The following is a 22084-nucleotide window of genomic DNA, read 5'->3' on the forward strand; positions in this document are numbered from 1 at the left end:
GCGCCCTATTGCCATGTCTATTCATCCTGTATGTCTGCCATGCGATGATGTTCCTGCCTGTGTATTCAGTAACATATTCTACCTATAATTCAACTGCCCTTTCGGTGTAGTGAGTCCATTTCTTGGTATACCGGAACCTTTTGTCTTCTTCTACTGTGTTGCACTATGTATACTGCACACTATTCGTGCATTCCACAAACTACTTTTAGTCCTTACTTGTGTTGCGCAATCTAGCTAATCCTTTATGTCATTTTGCAAGTATATTCACTTTGGTTAAGCATTTTTTTCACATAGCTCAGTTTAACTCATATCGTCAACCACTCCTAGGGCTCTGGGGTGACATGGCTGTCTCAGTTTTGCACTGTTTCTTGCCTTTGCGGTACTAGGGCATGTCTGGGTCAGAAGGTGGCAATGATGTATTCACCTGTGTCATCACAAGGGAACTTAACAATTACCAGTGGATCCAGGCAACAAGCAGTCTAGCTACTCCAACGACAGGTGCAAACTACCATGGATCCTACCATGCTTGCATGTTTACATCGTCCCCTCCCCTCCCTCTACTTTTTTGCCATCTATCCACCCACCGTCTACCTCACCAAACCTCATATCATATGTCCACCCTCAACTTATCAGCCTCTCTCTAAATGTCACCCTTCTGCCTTCCTCCACACGGGGATCTGCCCCACTCACGACAATCACAGGCCTAGTGAGTACGATAGGGAGATTACCAAACCATGAACAGCCTTCCTCTTTTCAGCTCTACCACACGCCCCTGTCCCAGTATCCCATTACCAACCTCCTCCTCTTTTCTTATAGAACCATGCCCAATGAGTCAAACTAAATGGCAGAGGTGTACTTTACAAGACAATGTTTTAATTATGAAAGGGTCACCTCTACGGGCTTAAAGGTGATCCCTGCCATCTTGTGCATGAGATGTGGTCTCTCTCTCCTGCCACATGGGGGGTCTCTAGTGGCATTGGTGAAATTGCACTGGGGCATGTGCACACATGGTTACCTGCATCAGGGCAGGCGTTCTAGCAATGTCTTTCACTCACTCCTACTGAATGTAGTGTAATGTAAAGAGGTTTTATATAGCGCCCTTCTGCTGATAATGTGGGCTTTGCTGCGTATGGCTCTGTAAGAAAGGACAAAAGGGTGTGTTAGCTAGATAGAGGGAAGGCCGGATGCACGTCAGAAGTACCCGTTACCTGTGTGTAAGATGTTTGTGGTTGGCACAGACCAGCTGGTTAGCCATATGGGCAGGGCCTGGACTGTGGAGTGCAAACATTGACAGCATGGTTGTTGATAGAAGATGGCTAGGGTCTGAATATGTTAAGTACAGTAGACCTGGGACATCAACTGAAGGGGTGTTGGGTGGAAGGATGTACGATTTTAGTAGTGAGGAGTTAGTTGACGGATGAGGGGAGGGGGATGGGGAGTGAGGGTGTTGTCGCTTCCTGGTTCTTGGTTGTAGATTCCACTGAGATGAAGGGGAGGATGAGTGTCACGTAGCAGAGTATCCATGAATCAAATTTGTTTCCCACAGATGGTAATAACAAGAGTTTCAAAAGTTGCTTGTCGTAAATTACCCCAAGTTTCAGGTGCGCAGTTTTTAGTCGGTTGCTCTAATTCTTCATTTTCTTCAAAGTGGTTGGTTGAAAAGCCAAGTCGGGGGGTGGCGCTGTGGAGCAGCCCAAGATGGCTGCCTAGCTCTTGAGCTCCGTGTGGCTCTGGCTGAAATCCGCCATCAACTGCGGTTCCTTTTGCCTGTACTGACTTATTTTTGGTGGAGCAGATGCCCCTTCTCTTCTGGCAATCCTGTAGCAATCCCGACCCGAATCGGCCCCGGGAAGCCTGCGAACGGGACTTCTGGGCCTACGGGCAGGTGGCGCGCTGAGCTTCGACGGACACCTGGCTCCCGCTCCCCGCCCTCTTTTATCACCTGCGGGTCCCACCAGGGACACAATCGAGCGGAGGCCGGCTGGGGACCTCGCTTGCCACCTCTGTCCTTGCTTACAGCGCCAGAGCGCTCATCTCGTATAGGCGGCTGGCGGGAGCCTGGCTACCCTGTGCTTGTGTGGCTTACTTTGCAGGACTGAGGAGGTGAGGAGCTGGGGGGGGGAGCACCGGGCGGACCCCCGTCCATTTGTCTGCCTGCTCCAGTGAATCCGGACCCTCGCCCTGCCCTGCGTGTTATCTGCACGGCCTGCATTCTCTGAGGGCCTGATCCCAGTAATCGCCGACACGATTGGAGGGGAACTTCTATGAAACTAGTGTCCGGCTTCACCATCGGGGAACCGCTCGCTCACTGGGCTTGGTTGCCCCTCCTGTCGAATCCTGCATGGCCCTGACTCCCTACTCTCCTGTGGCCTGACCGGCCCCCACTGCTTCTAAAATCAGCCTGGGCTTTGCTACCCGTCGCTTCTGCAGGTGGGGCTTTTCGCTGTCGGGATCTCACGGCTGGGCCCTCCGCCCCGTTGTCTACCCCTGCGGCCATCTGCTATCGCTGTGTCTCTATCTGCAATGCCTAATAAGACCAAGGGGGTCTCGGGGAGAGGAACCATGGACAAATTTGCCAAATCCGTCCCGAGGGAGGAGACGGGACACACATCGTCCTTGCAGGAGGACCTGGTGGGTGACACCGCCTCCGGGGTGAGAACCCCCGATCTGACCACACTTATGGAATCTATGGCCAAGAACTTTGCCTCGTTCCACGAAAAGCTGGACGACATTAATGCTAATGTCGCCTCTCTTAAAACCTGTGTGGACCAGGCAGGCACCAGAATCACCGAGGCCGAAAGTAGGATTTCCACGAATGAGGACGAGATCCATGTACTGCAGAACACCGTCGCCTCCCTGTCGCGCGATATGAAGAGTGTGAGGGCCAAGTGTGATGACCTTGAATCGCGCTCCCGTAGGAACAACCTGCGGATCATCGGGGTCCCTGAGAACGCACTTAAGGGTCGCATGGAGGACGCCGTTGAAACTCTGCTCAAGGATCTGCTTGGCGATCCGAGTCTTTCACCCTACTTCACCGTCGAGCGCGCGTACAGGGTCTTGTCTCCGCGGCCCAAGCCGGGGGATATCCCAAGGCCCATCATCGCCAGGATCCTCAATTATCGGGATAGAGATCTTATCCTCCGGCTGGCCCGCGAGAGGGGAGACTTGCGCCACGAGTCCCACACCATCAGGATCTTCCCGGACTTTTCAATTGTGGTGCAGCAGGAGCGGCGCCAATTCCTTGGGGTTAAGAAACTGCTTAGAGAACGCAATGTCCCGTATGCCATCCTGTTCCCGGCCCGTCTTAAAATCACTCACAATAATAAACTATACTTTTTCACCGTCCCGGATGAAGCGACAAAATTCATCGAGGCTCACATACCACTCCACAACCCGGCTCCTGATCATGCCGGCGCTGACTGACCAGATGTAGTTTAATCTGTTGCTGCTTCACCTAACTGGCAATCCGTCAATATGTATGGGTCAATGGCAAATTTCTATCATCAACCATGTGGTTTGGGTACCCTTAATACACTTTGCGGGCCGTGGCCCGACCTGGGTATTGAAACTAGCGTTGGGACCCCACCAAAACTCTGTATTCCGCAGGAACCTGTTATTTGACAACTTGGACTGTCGTGTGTAATGTTAAAATGGCCGTCCACACGGCAACAGCGCACCCCGCTGCAATTGCAATGTTTATGTTTTGTTGTATGCTACTGCTAGTAGGCCCCAGTTGGGCCTTGGAGAGGGCATATCCCTGTTGGATTTTGCCCACCGACCCTTTCTTTCTAGTGCTGGTCGGATTAGTTGCTGGCGTGTGTATTCGGGGGGGGAGTGATTTCCACTGCAAGTTGTGGGTGGGCAGTGAGGGAGGGGGGTGGTATGGTTGGGGTTTGGGGTAACAATATTGTAAATGACAGGGGCGGTTTGGCAAAGCGCACGACATCAGGGCGCCCTCGTGGGAGCTCTCTCCGTTCACCATGTAGGCTTTCACGGCGGTTGTGGGATGTACCTTAGTCTCCCGTAATGTGCACAACAGTGATGTCCTGGAATATCCGGGGTTTAAGTAACTTCACCAAGGCGCGCAAAATCATGGCACACGCCAACAGACATGGTTGCAAGATATTATTATTGCAAGAAACACATTGTGGGGGCTTGCTGGCTAGGCGCATCGCACCTGCATGGGGTCCACACAGGTACTTCACAGCTTACTCGACCCGCGCTTGAGGGGTATTGACGATGATCCACAGGTCACTTAAGTTTGTACTCCATAAGAGCTATATCGATTTGGAGGGTAGGTACATTATCCTACACTGCACAATAGCAAACAGGGACTACCTGCTGGTTAATACGTATGGCCCCAACGTGGACTCTCCTGATTTCATTGACCAGATTGCTTCCATCTTGTTGGGATATGTAGGGGTGCAGATTATCTGGGGGGGGGGATATGAACTTCATCTTAGACACCACACTTGACAGAACCGGCTCGGCCCCCAGACTCCTCTCCAGTGCTGCGCGCAAGCTCCTTGCACATACCATTGCCCTTGACATTCAAGACCCCTGGCGGGTTATGCATCCGCAGACGCGGGAATACACTCACTATTCCTCGGTGCATGACAGCTCCTCCAGAATTGATATGTTCTTCCTGTCCAGTTCCTTGCTGGGGAGGGTGTTGGAAACTCAAATATTGGCACGCACCCTATCGGACCATTCACCAGTCTGGCTCTCTTTGGACTTGGGCGTACCCACTCCTACAATTAACTCCTGGCGATTTAAATCTTTGGCCCTACAGGACATAGTATTTAAAGCTGAAATACTGTCCGACATCCAGTCCTACTTTGAATTTAATACGCCCCAATCCACCTCTACAGGGGTTCGCTGGGAAGCTTTCAAAGTCTTCATCAGGGGCATGTCCATTTCTAGGGAGGCGGGTGCCCTCAAAGCCATTAGGGCTGCCCTCGCTCGCTCTGAGGCCAAGCTACGTGACCTTGAGAACGCCCATCCTACGTCCGTGGACCCCCCGACTCTATCCCAGATCAGCAAGGAACTTCAATTTTTTAATGAACAAGCCACCAGGGAAGTCCAATATTTTAGTCGCCCGCAGGCGGCTCGTAAATATGGAGAGGGGGACAGGCCTGGCAAGACACTGGCTACGTTGGCCAGGGGTGAGTGGGGCCAAGCCCAGATAACTTGCATCAAGGACGGCCTGGGGCTGGAACGGTGGTCCGATCAACATATTTTGGAGGCCTTCGCTGACTTCTATTCAGAACTGTACGCACAACCCCCCGAGCACAGTGAGTCCCAAATGCGCGACCTCCTCGAACGGATCCCCATGACTATCGTCTCCCCCACTACCAGGGATCAATTGGATTCCCCCGTCCGGCTGGATGAAATAGTTGAGGCTATATCTAAATTCCCTAAAGGGAAAGCACCTGGTCCCGACGGGCTGACCGCTGAGTTTTACCAGGAGCATGTGGCCATCTTGGCTCCCAGGCTGCTTGAGGTTTGGAATGTGTCACTTCGGCTGGGCACCCTTCCCCCTTCGCTGCGTGAGGCCACCATCACGGTCCTGCTCAAACCTGGTAAACCCACTGACGAGTGTGGATCATACAGGCCCCTCTCACTGATGAATTTGGACACCAAAATTTTCGCTAAAGTGATTGCCAACCGCTTCCTCCCGGTCATGTCGTACATGGTCCACGAGGATCAGTCAGGCTTTGTACCCGGTAGATCAACGTCCCACAACATTAGGAGGCTGCTTAACCTCATGGCACATATCGATCAGGGGGCGAGTGCGGTTGCGGTCACACTGGATGCCCAAAAGGCATTTGACATGGTGTCCTGGAAATACATCTGGTTGGTTTTGGAAAATATGGGGGTAGGGCCCAATATGATAGCATACATTAGGTTACTATACACTTCCCCGGTGGCCAGGGTGCGAGTTAATTCTCGGACGTCCGATCTGTTCCCTCTCTTCAGAGGTACCAGGTAAGGCTGCCCGTTTTCCCCGATCCTCTTTGCCTTGGCGATCGAGCCGATGGCCGACTACGTCAGGGAACGGCACGCGCGGAGGGGGGTGCGGCTGAAGGATTCCCCTGAGATCATCTCGCTGTATGCGGACGATGTGCTACTCTTTATTAGAGATCCAGCTGTTAATCTGGACCCGGTCTTACGTGACGTCACCCGCATAGGCACATACTCGGGGTTCACGATAAATTATACGAAATCTGAGATCCTCCCCCTCACTAGCTCCACGTCACAGCCTACCACCGAGTTCCCGCTCCGATGGTGCCCGAATGGTATTAAGTACTTGGGAGTTCAGGTGTCCCTCACCAGAGAATCGCTCCTAACAGACAATTACCAGGCAGCGGCCGCACATGCCGAGGCCAAAGTCATGCGCTGGCGTACTCTCCCACTATCGCTGGCCGGCAGACTCTCGCTGGTAAAAATGATCCTGCTGCCCAAGTTGTTGTACATATTTGGTAATGTGCCTGTCTGGCCGGGTAGGAAATATTTCACGAATCTGCATAAAATGTTTGCACATTTCCTGTGGCACTCTGGCGCGGTGCGTAAAAAGTGGTCGGATATGTCACTACCTTATGACAGGGGCGGTTTCACAGCCCCAGACTTGCTGCGATACTGGACGGCTTCGCAGGCGCAGTTTGCATCTTACTGGTACCCCGGACCCCCACCTCGTCCCCATGTCAAACTTGAGGTCCTGGCAGCGGCGGGCACTGATGTCATGTCCTTGATTCTTAACCGGCAGTATGTGCCGGACTCTCCCATTGACCCGGTCCGGACCACAGTACAGGCTTGGGGCCAGATATTCAAAACTTGCGACAAGCAGTGTCCGTATTACAAATGGCTCCCCGCCTGGGGGTTTCCCGGGCTGGAACCCACGCATGACACCGCCCTGGCGCGCCATTGGGAGGCCCTGGGATACCGTGCTCTCACCGATTTCTATCCAGAGGGACAGTTCATAACACTGCAGACGTGGAGGCCGGGGCACTCTGGTTCTGTTTTGGAGCTTCTGCAGTTCTACAGACTCCGCGCTGCCTTCCGAAATCTATGGCCTGTCTTTCCCATCGAACCCCCGGACTCTCCCACGATTGCTTACATTGCCAACTCGGGCGGCGCCCGAGGGGTGGTTTCCTCACTATACAAGCTCCTCTCGTCCTCGCCCTCTCCGCTTCCGTCCGGGGCCCGTGATGCCTGGGCCTCCGAGTTGGAACTGGAACTTACTGACCAACAGTGGGAGAAGATGTGTTCTCATACTAGCAAAGTGTCCCTAAACTTCCGCTACCGCACCATACAATATAAACTACTCAATAGGCTGTACTACACCCCAGGTAGAGTGTCTAGGTTTGCTGGCTCCAATCCTCGGCTGTGTCCTCGCTGCGGCGCGGAGGACACTGACCACTTGCACATGTTTTGGAGCTGCCCGGATCTGGCCGCATTCTGGAGTAAGATCATAGAGACACTGTCTGAGATCACTGACATTGAGGTGGACCTTGATCCAATGGGGGAGTTGTTTGGGGTGTGGCGGGCTGGGGGAGCGGTAGACATTGTTAAATTCTTAAATGTAAGCTGTATCATAGCCAAAAAGTGTGTCCTTCTAAGCTGGAAGAGCCCCAATCCTCCTGCATTCCAGAAATGGTTAAATTTACTCACCTGGTCTTGAAACTGTGAGGAGGAGTTTCTGGGTATGCTCCCAGTACGCTCTCGTCCTCGAAACATATGGACTGCATTCAACAGCTACTTGATTGGCTTAAATGACACTTCCTCTGTGGATGGATCCCCCTGACGTTCCTATCACTGTTCGCTCTCTTGGTGACCTATGACGTACTATTGCTCACCCGCTGTTACTGTAATTTTGTCTATATGCTCTCTATGCACCGGTTGATGCAACGAATTAGTGATTATTGCTCTGTTGTGTGTGTATGCCTTTTGCCTCTGTCAACAAAAATAAAAGTTTAATGAAAAGCCAAGTCTTGAGCTGTTTCCTGAAACTCAAGTGGTTCACATCCAGGCAGAGGTGTTTGGGTAGGGTGTTCCACAGTTTCCTCCTTGCCATTTCTTGTTGTTGAAGTTGGGGAGTAGGACTAGTGCAGTATTGATTCGAAGTCCAAAATCCCACACACACAGTTGGAAATGATCGACTTTGTTGCACACTGTTTTGTGTCTCAACATCACTCATGCAGTCAAACTCCCTTTAGAGGCGTTGCTGATGACTTTTGATGATTTCTCTTGCAGGGATCTTTTCACAGAGTCTCACAGTTTCTCAGCCAAAATCCAAGAGTGTAACAGAGGCAGACTCGATGTCCTTAGAGTGCACATACAACACCAGCAAGGGTGTCACAAGTATTGGCGTCTACAAGTGGTATTTTAACGGGTCCTCCTCTAACATGACCGAGGTTGAGGTGTCCAACAGCTCCAGCCCATTTATGGAGCGGGTTTTCAAGAAGGACCCCTCCATCTTCACATCTCAGCAAAGGGCAGACATAGAAATTCGCAATGTCGGATACAACGATACAGGAACCTATGTCTGCGAGGTGGAGATCTTCATGCTTACGAACGGCAAAGCACGTGGAAACGGGACTCGGCTGTTGGTGCTAGAGGGTGAGATTGACTTGTGTCCCCCGTCCCTCTATTGAGATCACATAATACGTGCAACTCATCTCTTCCCCAAGCTATGACCTTCCCGCTCATGATCCAACAAAGGCCCCAATAAATTCAACTCCAAGAGTATAGGTGCAACATTTGATACTTAGCTGTGGAGTCCCCCAAGGTTCTTCCCTTTCACCTTCAACCTATTACTGCTTTCAAGCACTCCATCATCATTGGAAGCCAGACCCCACAAACTCATATACACACAAACCTACCAATATGTTTTGCAGAATGATGCCCACATCATGGAGCCGAACCAAAGATGTTCCATGGACCACTCCACATATCCTATTCCTTTCAGCGCCTTACCACCGTAGTGTCCACTTCCACACCGAGGAACAGCAATTTGCCACACACTGTAAATGGTTCACTGCCCCCTCACTTTTCAGACAACCCGGGGAATGGGGGAGGGAAGTGGGAGTGGCACCCTTTCAGCACCCATTGCTCCCACAACATTTCTAACCCTTATCACAATGGTCCAAAAAGCAGGTCTAGTCCATTCTTTAAAGAGGAACACTAGGATGTCACTGTATAATTGTGTTTCCATCCTTCTTCACCACAGAGCTGCCCACACAGCACACAAGCTCCCTGTGCAATCGAGTCAGCTTGTGTGTGACTGATGGTGGGGTCTTTGTGTAGCTGAGATGTTTGATCCATTCATTGTAGGAGTCCTCTAGAAGTTGTAATTACCTGCAGGGGATGCATTAGTCTGTCAAAAACAATCACAGCAACAGGGATTGTATTTTGGGTACACGTGATTCACAAACACACACCTATTTCTGTTATAACTAACAGGTACTGGCCCCTATCAACAACACAAAAGTCGAGAGAGAGAGAGACAGAGACAGAGAGAGAGAGAGAGTTTCTTTAGATGCCAAGAACGAATCCTTTCACAGCATTGCAACCCTCTTGTGCCTCAATGACACACTCTTTCTAAATGTCTTCCAGCTCCTAAGGAAGGACTTGGAAGCCCCGGCCTGCGTAGTAATTGGATTGCGTTCTACAGCGCTGCTGGTGCGGTCTTTCTGCTTCTCGCCGCTGTGGTCCTGACCGCATTCCTGCGTACTCGGAAATCAGGTGAGCGTTGCTTAGTTCCCTAGTCCATCTTTTCTGGTCCCCAAAATGTTTCCCCAATGTTCAAAGGCACAGGGGGGAATTAAAGCTTTCATTTCTGGGCATGGAAGCCGAGGAGGGCAATGGCACTACTGCAGTTTGCCTGCTGATAGGAAGCACGTTTAAATCACCATTGGGGATGTATTAACTTACCTGTGTTGTAGCGATGCATTTACTCATTCTGAACATTTTGAGTAGCTCTTTTATTTTCCTTCAGAGACTCACGTGGCAGAGAGGTAAGTTGTTAGTGTAACTCGTTATTTATAACGCGCTCAGTACCCAGAGGTTTCTGAGCACAGACCCAGGGGTCGAACCTGTGTTGCACCGCATTGTCTTGCTTCTAATGCAGGTGCGTTGTCACTGAGCTATCCCCGTACTCAATTATTAATGATGGCAAGTCTTGCTAGAATTGTTCAGGTGCTAACACAGGCCTCTCTCTGCCTGTTTTCCTTTTGGAGCAAAGCCTCTGGTTTATCTGTAGGTACCGGGCAACATACAAACTCATTAAAAAGTGCTATTGACCAATCAGGGGCGTAGACCCAACGTATACATGCTCACATAATCTTAAAAGATGCCTTGGTCATCAACGCGTCATTGGGGCTCATTTTATTAAAATGAGTAATTTGGCGGCGGAGAGCAGTTACGTCACTTACGTATTGACATACATGTGAGCGGCTCGTCCCGCTAAATTTTTGTCATTTGCACGGTGCAGTGCAAACGTGCAGGACAAAAGGCAGCGTACACGTCTGTATGCCGCCTTTTGTACTGCACATTTGCACTCAGCGGTGCAATGTGAGTATAATGCTGCCAGGCGCCGTTTACTTTTAATTGTGAGCGTCGCTTGCCATGCAAGCAGCGCTCACAATTAAATACTGTCCAGCATGCGAGCATGCCAGGCAGCCTTTATTTTTCGTTGTGAACACTGCTTACCACGCATGGATGGTGCAGTGTTCACAATTACATTTAATTGTAATTGTATACGCTGCCTGCCATAGATCCCTATGATGTACGGCGGCTTCCAGACTCCATAGGGATCTCCAGCATTTGCACTGACATGAACATCCGCGCCCATTGCAAAGTCTGCCAATGAAATGACCACCAAATCGTCTCTGAAAGAGTGTTTTTCACTAGTGTTTGAAGCAGTCATGTCTGTCAAAGTAACACAAATTTAGGAAATGCGAACGGACGAGGCCAAGAACACTTTCTGAACTCTATGGAGAGTGGATTTTTGCATCTCTTACTTTTCCTGACGCCATTAATGCTGACAATTGCCCCCCTTTTCAAGGACATGAGTTTGAAGAGTTCCTATAAATGTGAGGCATATTGCACGGGCAGACCCCCGCAGTAGGGACGGGAGCTAACCGCGATGCCAGAAAGTGCATGCACACCCTGAGTAAAACGTTCTGCACAGCCCTGAGGCAAGGTAGGTGCATGGCACAAGCTCTCCATCAATTCCTTTGAGGATACAGAGTGACACCACAAGCATCCACCTGAGCGGCTCCTGCTGAAGTCCTCAAGAAAAGACTGGTCAGGTGCATCAATACCGCCCAATGATCCTCATCAATGAGCAGGACATGCGAGAGACACCAGTGGCTATCAACGCCAAGGAATACTCTTCCATCACTCATGGGCATGGGTGTCACATGACATAACCATTTAGTCTAGCTTTTGAACCAGAACTCTGGTCAGTGAGTAACGTAAAAGGATCAGTGGTCAATGCCAAAGGAACCTGTAGCAGACCTCCTGCAACCACAGACTGTCTTAAAAGGCGCTGGCCCTCATTACAACACTGGAGGTAACCCATGGCGCTATTAGCACCATGGTTGCTGCCGGTGTTGTAACGAGTCCGCCAATGTTCAATGGGGAATTACCACCCCATTCCAAGGTTGGCAGGGCGGTAATTCCCCATTGAATATTGGCTCTTCCCCATTCCCATTTTTGCCTCATCGGGCTCAATGGGACTGGGAAAGGCGGTAATTACGGTTTGCGCAAATTGTGGTACCGTAATTACCTCGAAGGTCCCTTATCCGTGGCACAACACAATCAACATCTCTCAGCAGAAACAGATCACAAAAGTGAATGAAAAAGAACACAGACACACAGACACAATTCTTACTTTCTGCTAATATAATTGCGCCCAAACATTTGGTTTAAAACAAACACAGGGTGATTTATCGCTTTGTTTTTCAGACCCCCCTTGCTTTGGTCTATGTTGGGAAGTCAGTCAGAAAAATGTGAATGCTTTGGGGAATTCTGGATTTCAGACCCCCCCTTACTGGAAGGTCTATGTTGGGGAAGCTGGATAAAAAGGTTGGACTGATTTAAGAACAAAGACACCCCTCTTCCTCAAGAAGTCGGGGTGAGCTAGACAATGATTACCCAATTAAATTATAGGCTATAGTTTTCAGCGCACACTGGGAAGTGAGCTTTGTTAATTTCGAATTTTAACAAAATTCACCCCGTACTGTTCTGCCAAATGGGGAATTAATTAAAATGATATCGTTGGTTACATAAACTAAGGATCTGCACAGTTTCACCTCCCACCCACTATAAAGGGAAATGATTCAAGGGCCTGATCACGACCGCGGCGGTAACCCTAATGCTATTAGCGCGGGGGCTATTAGCGCGACCGCCATAGCCCCTGGCGCTAATAGCGCAGGATCACGAGTTGGGCAGACTTGGAAGTCCCCATTCCCCATTGAGCCCATTCGGGAATGCCCCATTCCCCATTGGGCTCAATGGGGAAAATTTGCGCTGTTACCGCCGGCGGATTTCCCGCTGGCGGTAATAGCGCGAATTTCGGCAGATTTCCCCCCAGCCAAGAGCTGGGGCGAAATCAGCCGAAGCCCTGATTCGGCGGACCCTTAAATCCGGCGGTAATAGCGCTACCGCCGGATTTAAGGGTTACCGCCAAGGTCGTGATCAGGCCCCAAGGCAAGCAGACTCGCCCCACCTTTTGGTTTTCCAGGGCTTAGTTTTACTTACATAGCAACCCTCTGTTTAAGGTTCAGGAAAGCCAGCTGCATCTCGGGACATTCTGGAAAGATAGGGCAGGGGTCTGGTCACTCCACTCTCAAAGATCTTTACTCGCCCGCTTTTCCTCATCCTTGATGCACTGGGTATCTCCTACACCAACTACGCGGACGATACCCATATCCTCTTCAGCCTTACTGGCAACTATGACACAGACTCCACTACTCTCAAAAACATTTACACCCCATCCAGGCATGGAGGGCAGCTAACACACTATGCCTCAATTCTGACAAGACAGAACTCCTCCTGGTAGGTTATTCTGACACTCTTAAAAACCTTGACACACAGTTCAGCCACTTCACCATTGACTCTATTAAAATCCCAGTTTCTGACTCAGTCAAAACCCTCGGAGTCTACCTGCATTCTAACCTATCCATGAACAGACAAGTCAATGCAATTGCCTCCTGTCTTGATATGGGCAAAATCTTCCTCGGGACCAGCCCTTTGAGAGCAAAAAATACCCAATTAAGCCCAAAATACAGGTTCTATTGTGCTGAGCAGTGAACTCATGCTAGTGACAAATGACACCTTCCATAAGTTTTAGTATTTATTCTAAACAGTGAATTTCATATACATTTTGGGATTCAAGTTAGAGTAGATTACAAATCACAAAACTTAGAGAAATGCATAATATAGAGAAACATAGAACTTAGAAAAAACATAGAGAAACATAGAGAAACACAGTCTTACGCCCCTTCAATCAGCACTGGGAGACCATGGCCCTCATAAGCTAGCTGTAACAAGCCCCGCTCAGAGGACAGCGCTGCTGGGTGCCGTCAGAGCTCCAAATTCCGGGCACTTGATCTTGCTCGAACCAAGTCCACAGGACGATCTCCCACCCGAGTCATGTGAGCATGCATATTTTATAATCTCGTGCTGTCCGTCCATGACGCGCAGTTCCAGAACTTTCCCTGTGCAAAATATAGGCTGGCTCATGGAAAAACCCAGCTCTGTGAATTTCCACTGTGCTCCTTTTTTTCTGTGCCCCTCCCTGGAGCCCATCTGCGCGAAAGCTCAGGAATGTCTTATCAGTGCCTTCCCAGAGAAAAGGAAGATTAGCTTAGGGGCCATGCAGGGCTACCATTAGTGAGGCAGAGCAAGCTCTAAAAGACATGCACTCATAGCTTAGTGTTCATAGCGCTTAAGACTGGCTATCTAAGCGCTATATAGGTGCCATAATGTTCCAAACACTCCAAAAATGTCTATTAGCTACAGAGCTCGGGCCCTCGCCCTGCCTGCATAATGTGACCTATCACTCCTACTAGGCCTGCATATTCCTTGTAGCTCACTACTGCATAATAGAAGTGCTACAACAGACTACTGTCAGCATTTTTGGCACATACTTTGAATACACTATTGGCTTTCAGCGGCTAATGCTGTCATCTAAAGCCCTGATTGGCAAGGTTGCAATTTTGTGTATCACTACATTCCACCCCTATTCAAAGTGTGTGCGACAATGCTGACTAATACACATCAATATAGTATTTAGTGCAGTGATAAAGACCTTGGGGCTTTGCAAGAGGTTTAAGCAAACTATCTTCTAGCGGTTAGTCAGCGTGGCATGCAAGGTAAAACACTACCTAAACAAAAATGTACACAAAGTGAACAGTGACATATACCCTTGCCAAAACCTGGCCTACACAAAAATACCTACACAAAGTGAACATGGGCGTTTACTCTAGCCAAAACCTGGCCTACACAACAATACCTAAATAATTATTGTATAACTGATTGTCAGTTAAAAAGCAGCATGCAGTTAGAATGTCAAGGCAATCCGGTGTAGTCTAATCTACAATGCACTATTGCATTTATGTATGGTTATCAATTCTAAACCTGGCAGCCTTTCACTCTAAGAGCCTACCCTCCCCCTGATCCCAGGGCATTCAAACGTGACTATGGGCTGTATGATTAGACACTTCCCCCATGTATGTGGAACCCAACCAGAAACCATCTAATTTCGTGAACAAGGTGAACCCATGGGCACCAGGTTATCAAAATAAAAACAATTCTACTAACTTACATCAAAGCATGGCATGTGTTATTCATGCAATCAAAAGCAAGCAATTTGATCCATATGTATGCTGGTAACTGTAGCTCTGTGTGCCAGTGTGTGGAGGATGGTCGCCCCCACCCAGTAAAAAACCAACACCTGCTGATTTAACAATGTTTGCCATAAAATGCATCATGTGTATTTAGCAGTCTTGTTGACCTGCCCTATGGCAGAAAAAATGTCTTCATACCTAAAATTCTGCCATCTCCAGTGGTTGCCAATACTTGTAGCAGTGTTGGGCGTATCAATGGGCCCCACTAGGCCAGAATTTCTATAGCAGAGCTGGCATCAGAACCCATAGTGGCTAGTTTATTGTGCACAGTTTCTATGTCACAAGCATATAAAGCTCCTGTTACTCCCCGCTGCTCCTGCAATTAATGAATCTAGCTCCCTAGCTACGCGCACTCTAGTGATGGGCCATAGAAATGGACTCCATTTGTAGCAGCTTGGTAGTACTAAGGAAACATTGCCTCATGATAAATCTATGTCTAAGTGTATCACTCTAATAATAGAGGTGTGCATTACCAGCCTACAATTTAAATGTTGCCTTACTACTGGAAAATCTAACATGTTCACAGTATCAACCTTATATGACTTGGAGAATACCTTTCTTCAAGTGGGATATCTACCATATACAATATTAGTTTTAGCTACAAACACCATACTACCATCCGGCAGTGGCTGTTTCATCACACCATTGTGTAAAATGCATTTAGTCAAATTATAGTCCATAAAATCTTGGCGAGAACACTCGCTGCATTTCTTGGTCAGAAAAAACATCACATTAAATAAATTAAACAAATCGTTGTATCCATTCACTGAAACATTTGGGCCTAGGACTTCATAGACACCAGTCATATGAGTCAGTGACAAAAGATGTCTGACAATGTGCCAGGCCAGTACGCTAGCAATTCCATGTGGATACTCATTTGTAGCGCTTTTCCAAAGAATTATTCCAAATGTCTACAATCAAAAAGGTGACTCTTTGCATTAGTGTGCTGGAGACAGCTGTCCCCACAAAAACATGAAACTGGTTGGTTTAACAAAAACCGTGTCACACACTGTCATAAAATCAAATATCTAGTCAGTCATGGTTTCATTTACCCGCCTTAAAGCTGGCTGTAAAAGTATCCAGTGTTTCAAAGGTTACCATCTCAAATTAGAGCTCACACACTTGGCAGCATTACTTCAAATTAAGGATCTTAACCTACGCACAGGTGACTTTGATGTGCGCACTCATCTTATCTCAAAATAAATTACACTCCTGCTTGCATAATCCTGCTGCCCCAACAATTCATAAATCATTTTCCTGCCTACGTGCAACCTAGAAGTTTTTTTTTTTTTTCAAAAAAGCAAAGCATCTCTGGTTAAAGCAATTCAGTTGGAAGAGCAAAACCATTTCGTTTTTTCAGATTCATCTCAAAAAGTGCATTTAAAAAACCATTTCTCAATGTGTTAGCATTCAAGTGCTGTGTCACACAGCTGTTTGTGGTGCATGATGTCACAGTCCACAACTCATTGTCCACAGTCCTTTAAACAAGAAAGGCAAGACATGTCAATTAAGTTATTTCCAGCAACTGAATCATTTGAATGTGCAGCATCAAATATTTGATAACTAGCCAAGTCTGCACCGTGCCAGTTCAGCAAAAGTTATTACTCTGTTGGACACCTTTCGCAGGTTGCAGAACAAATGTCCTCATACGTCATGCATGTTAGCAGCATTGAGTGCGGTGCAGGACATTTCAACGTGACTCGCATATTTCATCACGCAGTGACTCGCTTTCTCTGAGAATGCATCTGCTTGACTGATCAGTGTCACCCGCAAATTGCACACATCTATCTCAATAATGGCACGCAACTGTCTTGCTTTTTTGCCTAGGCAAAATACAAACAGAAATGTTAGGATTTCATCAAAAGTACAATGTCATTATTCTTCACATTAGGATGTCATCAAAACTTCAATATCAGCGTTATCCACCCCTTCCCTTAATACCACCCCCACCTTCAGAAGTCTCATCAGGTAACTACACACTTTATCATTGCTACTGCAATTATTTGTCACTCTTCTGCATGTTATTGGGGGCTTATTTACACTCAACCATACGGGGTGTAACTGCCTAATCACAAACTCATTTGTGCAATGCGATCATAGTTGGTCAATGGTACCTCAGACTGATCTGTGCTTTTACAAAAGCCATATAATAAGTACCCAGGTCGCACTTCTCAATGGATCAATGCTTTCCTTTGTCATCAGAGCGATCACGAATGCCAGGCGCCAACTTGCTTCCAGTGTCTCATGATCTTGATTTAGGTTGCCCTGCTGGCATCACTCCATATTTCAAAGGTAAAGTCTTTCAGTCCAATACCGCCTGCAGTTGTACAAGCAGCTTTGTTTATTTTTTTCTCCATACAGCTAGTGTCTTTCAAGCCTCTGGTTTTTCACTTGTCATTTTCTCAAAGGGTGTTTGCTGATTTCTTGGACCACCCCTTTGAGCGCGATAGTCTAAGTCAGTTTCTTTTGTTGCTTCAACAAATCATTCATTCTTGCACTAAGCCGTGAGGCTTCTGGATCATGGCTAATGTGCAGTGTTCATGTTGTACTCCAAAGCCCCGCTCTGCATGTTGTCTCTTGCAAAACGGCTACCTTTGTCAGTTTTGCTTCCATCTGGAATGCCATAATGTCTTTGTCAGTTACTCCAGCCCTGGCAATGTAGCTTGCATTTTTAACAGCTGTGTATTCTCACTTCTCAAAGCGCCTAGAGGTTTCTTCTCCAGTGCACAGCGCTTTACTTCAGTTCACATCACATGGAGCACTGGAATGCAGCTTGCACAGCAATGTCTCTTCACTTCACATCACATCACATGGTGCATGGGGATGCAGCTTGCACGGCAATGTCTCTTGAAATGGGAAGCTGTCTTTTCTTAGCCCATTCACAGATGTACAGGTTCCCCAAATGTTCAGATGCGATGTGCTCATCTGCCATTCTGCATGCAGCGTTTGTTTTCCTTCCAGTGTTGATACTGGGCAAATTCTTTACTTCTGCTCAGCTCTGTTATTTGCATGCCGGTGTTAGAAAGCATGCGTACATCAGCATGTGTACGGTAGATTGTGCTCTTTTTTATTTTCTCACTCACAGCAATTATTGCCTTCAGTTCTGTTTCAGCATTTCTGTCTTTGCACCCCCCCTCCTCAGTTTTTTTGCTCACACTGACGGTGTCTCTCACAGGGGATGGAATGCAGGAATGTCATTGTTTATCTTTCCTGTGCACATGGCAGCGCCATACCACGCAACAAGCCTATCTCTTTGCCTATAACTCTTAAACTGTGGCGGCTTCAATGGAAGGCACTCGTTTCAGACAGTTCATCCAGATTAACTCTTTCATGCACTGCTTTTCTCCAGCAACTCAGAAAAGCTCTCATATCTGCCAGCTTCTGTAAACACCATTTCACTAAACAGGAGCGCAGTATTCTGCTTTTTTCGGCCTTCCTCCAACAGTTTTTTTTTTTCTTTGCGCACCTCGCCCAAGACAGTGCAAGTTATCTTCAAGGCACAAGCTCTGCACACACAGCAAGACTCTTATTTTCAAAAGAGGCACTTTTTCTTGTCATCAGATTCTACTCCATGTAATTTTGCAAAATGTCAAAGCGTCTTTTAGCCTGTTTTGAACTGATTAATGTCCCATTTAAAAGCATATGTTTTTTTTTTCCTTTTCCTCGTAACCTTGTAGTTTGGCTTCACGAGCTCACTCCAATGCAATGTGCGATCTTTCAAAAGAACCCGCAACCCACTAAATCTTTGTGCTGTCTTATCACACACAGATTTTTCATTCTGTTGTACCATTGCCAGAATATAACCACTTATTTCAGTGCATTTAAAAAATGCCATGTGTAGTGCAGCTCCCTGCACGTTTTTTTCTGCAAGAGCAACCCACACTCTATATTGCTTGTGGGCTGTTAAATGTGTCAACAACATTTTTCACCATGTATCACAGTTAACAGGTCACTATTTCCAAAAACATACATCACTTATAACGCAACAGTACAAATCCATGGCATAGCGTGGGAACAGTCAAAAATACTCCAGGGGCAATTTAGAGGCAATTTAGAAAAATATAAATTGTCTTTTCCCCCAAAACCATTGCAAACTGATTCTGCAATTTCAAATAAATACACAAAAATCGAAAATCCAAATAACATTCACTCACTTTCTTTTTAAGTGAGTCTCTCACCCATTATAAACATGGCACAACTAAAATGCAATATAACCATTTTAGTGTGTTTTCTTTAAACAGAATGCACCACCAGCACATGGAATTTACAGTTGCCAAAAGAAAAACAATCCCTTTAGGCTCTCAGCACAGATGTTACTCTTTCTCCTAAACACGGCTCATTCCCCACGTTATCTTCAGGAATGTCAACACTTCAAAAGCATACATTTAAAAAAGCGAACCTTCGCCTCCGTACATTACAGCCCCCCACTCGCTAGCACACTGGGGCTGAGTCAATGGTTGAATTACTATTCACAATTTGCATGTCAAATCCTCGCAACTATTTTTCCTGCCCTCATGACAGAATAGAGTTGAGAACTCCGTCTCACTTTGCATTTCAAATTACAACTTTAAACTGGGGAAACCGCATGATAAAATTCTTTCCTAATTGAACATACATCTTTCTTGACCATTCATCGGAGCGCTTTAAACAAAGCCATTTCCCGCTTGTTTATCGCCTTGTACTCCCTGGCTCCATTCCCAAGCAATAAGTCAGTCACGACTGATTTACTGAAGGGAGTCTTAACCACAGAAGCTATCGGCCACGGCAAGCCGACACAACGCTGCTGTCTTTTGAAGTCTCAGAGCTGCAGTGAGACCACCAAGGAAATGCGACAGCCTGCTCCTCACTCTGCACTGTGTTCTCTCACACAATTTGTCATTTCACAGCAAGGCACTGCTCTTCACAAATCACACCGCTGCCACCAAATGTCTTGATATGGGCAAAATATTCCTCGGGGCCAGCCCTTTGAGAGCAAAAAATACCCAATTAAGCCCAAAATACAGGTTCTATTGTGCTGAGCAGTGAACTCATGCTAGTGACAAATGACACCTTCCATAAGTTTTAGTATTTATTCTAAACAGTGAATTTCATATACATTTTGGGATTCAAGTTAGAGAAGATTACAAAGCACAAAATTTAGAGAAATGCATAATATAGAGAAACATAGAACTTAGAAAAAACATAGAGAAACATAGAAAAACACAGTCTTACGCCCCTTCAATCAGCACTGGGAGACCATGGCCCTCATAAACTAGCTGTAACAAGCCCCGCTCAGAGGACAGCGCTGCTGGGTGCCGTCAGAGCTCCAAATTCCGGGCACTTGATCTTGCTCGAACCAAGTCCACAGGACGATCTCCCACCCGAGTCATGTGAGCATGCATATTTTATAATCTTGTGCTGTCCGTCCATGACGCACAGTTCCAGAACTTTCCCTGTGCAAAATATAGGCTGGCTCATGGAAAAACCCAGCTCTGTGAATTTCCACTGTGCTCCTTTTTTTCTGTGCCCCTCCCTGGAGCCCATCTGCGCGAAAGCTCAGGAATGTCTTATCAGTGCCTTCCCAGAGAAAAGGAAGATTAGCTTAGGGGCCATGCAGGGCTACCGTTAGTGAGGCAGAGCAAGCTCTAAAAGACATGCACTCATAGCTTAGTGTTCATAGCGCTTAAGACTGGCTATCTAAGCGCTATATAGGTGCCATAATGTTCCAAACACTCCAAAAATGTCTATTAGCTACAGAGCTCGGGCCCTCGCCCTGTCTGCATAATGTGACCTATCACTCCTACTAGGCCTGCATATTCCTTGTAGTCACTACTGCATAATGGAAGTGCTACAACAGACTACTGTCAGCATTTTTGGCACATACTTTGAATACACTATTGGCTTTCAGCGGCTAATGCTGTCATCTAAAGCCCTGATTGGCAAGGTTGCAATTTTGTGTATCACTACACCTCCTCTGCGGCTTACCATGCTAAACTCATTAACGCACCTAGGCCTTTTCTCTCCAAGTAGAACTGCACCAACATAACCAGAGCCATTACTGGCTCAAAGCTAGACTATTCTAATATACTCTTCTTAGGGACATCCACAAAAAACCTGGAAAGACTGCAAGTCATCCAGAACAATGCACTCCGCGCAGCTCAAGGCATTTCCAAAATAGAACACATTACAGTTGCCAGAAAATCAGCCCACTGGCTCCCAATAAAAGAGAGGATCATATTCAGGACATTGACACTGACCCACAAGTGCATCCACCTCTCCGCACCCGACTACCTATCGCAAAGTATCCACCCGCCACCTCCACAAGGCTAACTAGAACACCCTACGCCAACATGCTTTGTGTGCCCATGGTAAAGAGAACTAGAGCAGGTGGCGCTAGCTTCCCCTACCTCGCACCCTCACACTGGAATGCCCTACCTCCTACCTTTGTAGGCGAGGTATCTCTCATGGCATTCCGTAAAACCATGAAAACTACGCTCTTCGCCTGATGTACCCCACAATCACCAGCATCACTTGACAACCTTCAAAATGTATTTATAAATTGACTATGTACCCTAATGTATCAATGTACAACATGTAAATGCATTTCCCAGCTGTACCTACCCTGTAACTAAGTGCCCCACAAGTAACAGCGCCTCGATGCCCAAGGGCTGTTTGTGTGCTATACAAATGAAATAAATAAATAAATACATAAATAAATAAAAATGGCCTCCCGCTCTCCACCACAGGACCCAGTCGACTTTGAGGCCTTCCTAGAAATAGACAGCTCCACCCAGATGCACTCTCAGCAATCTCCTCTGGTGTCTCCTTACAGATGTCAGATAGTAAGTTTCAGCAGCCTTCCTGATGGTCTGTCTCTTCTCTCTGTCCTCCTAGCTTTCTCCATTTTCTGTCTCCCCGGCTTTTGTGCCCCCTGTCCTAGTGCAGTCCCCCTTATATAGCAGCAATGACATCACCAATTTTACAATCTTGGGGAAGTACCCTGCAATAATCCCTGCCACTAAGATTGGACAGTTACTCCTCTCTCTCCTCCCAACCCAGCTTCCAAGTCAGGATTGCTTTAGGGGTTTGGAGCAACATATGGCTATTGCTATTTGTAATCACCCTTTTTGAAAGAACAAAGAAATATCGACGCTGAGTACCACAAATTAAATACACCAATCATGGGCTGA

At 47.4% G+C, this 22084-nt stretch overlaps 1 protein-coding gene and 1 long non-coding RNA gene across 3 annotated transcripts in view; one reads left to right on the forward strand and one right to left on the reverse strand.

The window, feature by feature from the left end:
- The window catches only part of LOC138521907 (natural cytotoxicity triggering receptor 3-like), a 110760-nt gene that overhangs the window by 44802 nt on the left and 43874 nt on the right, over positions 1-22084 (forward strand). For both annotated transcript variants that reach the window (XM_069635067.1, XM_069635068.1), the window contains exons 2-3: positions 8254-8619; positions 9616-9744. In XM_069635067.1, the coding sequence (XP_069491168.1) occupies positions 8254-8619; positions 9616-9744 (495 nt within the window). The remainder of the gene's footprint in view (positions 1-8253; positions 8620-9615; positions 9745-22084) is intronic.
- Positions 13398-22084, reverse strand: part of LOC138521908 (uncharacterized) — a 62936-nt gene continuing 54249 nt past the window's right edge. Inside the window, exon 3 of the long non-coding RNA XR_011283166.1 lies at positions 13398-16738. This is a non-coding gene — a long non-coding RNA (uncharacterized lncRNA). The remainder of the gene's footprint in view (positions 16739-22084) is intronic.

Source organism: Ambystoma mexicanum, chromosome 13 (genome assembly GCF_040938575.1).
Source record: "Ambystoma mexicanum isolate Mex_15411 chromosome 13, UKY_AmexF1_1, whole genome shotgun sequence".
Taxonomy (NCBI): domain Eukaryota; kingdom Metazoa; phylum Chordata; class Amphibia; order Caudata; family Ambystomatidae; genus Ambystoma; species Ambystoma mexicanum.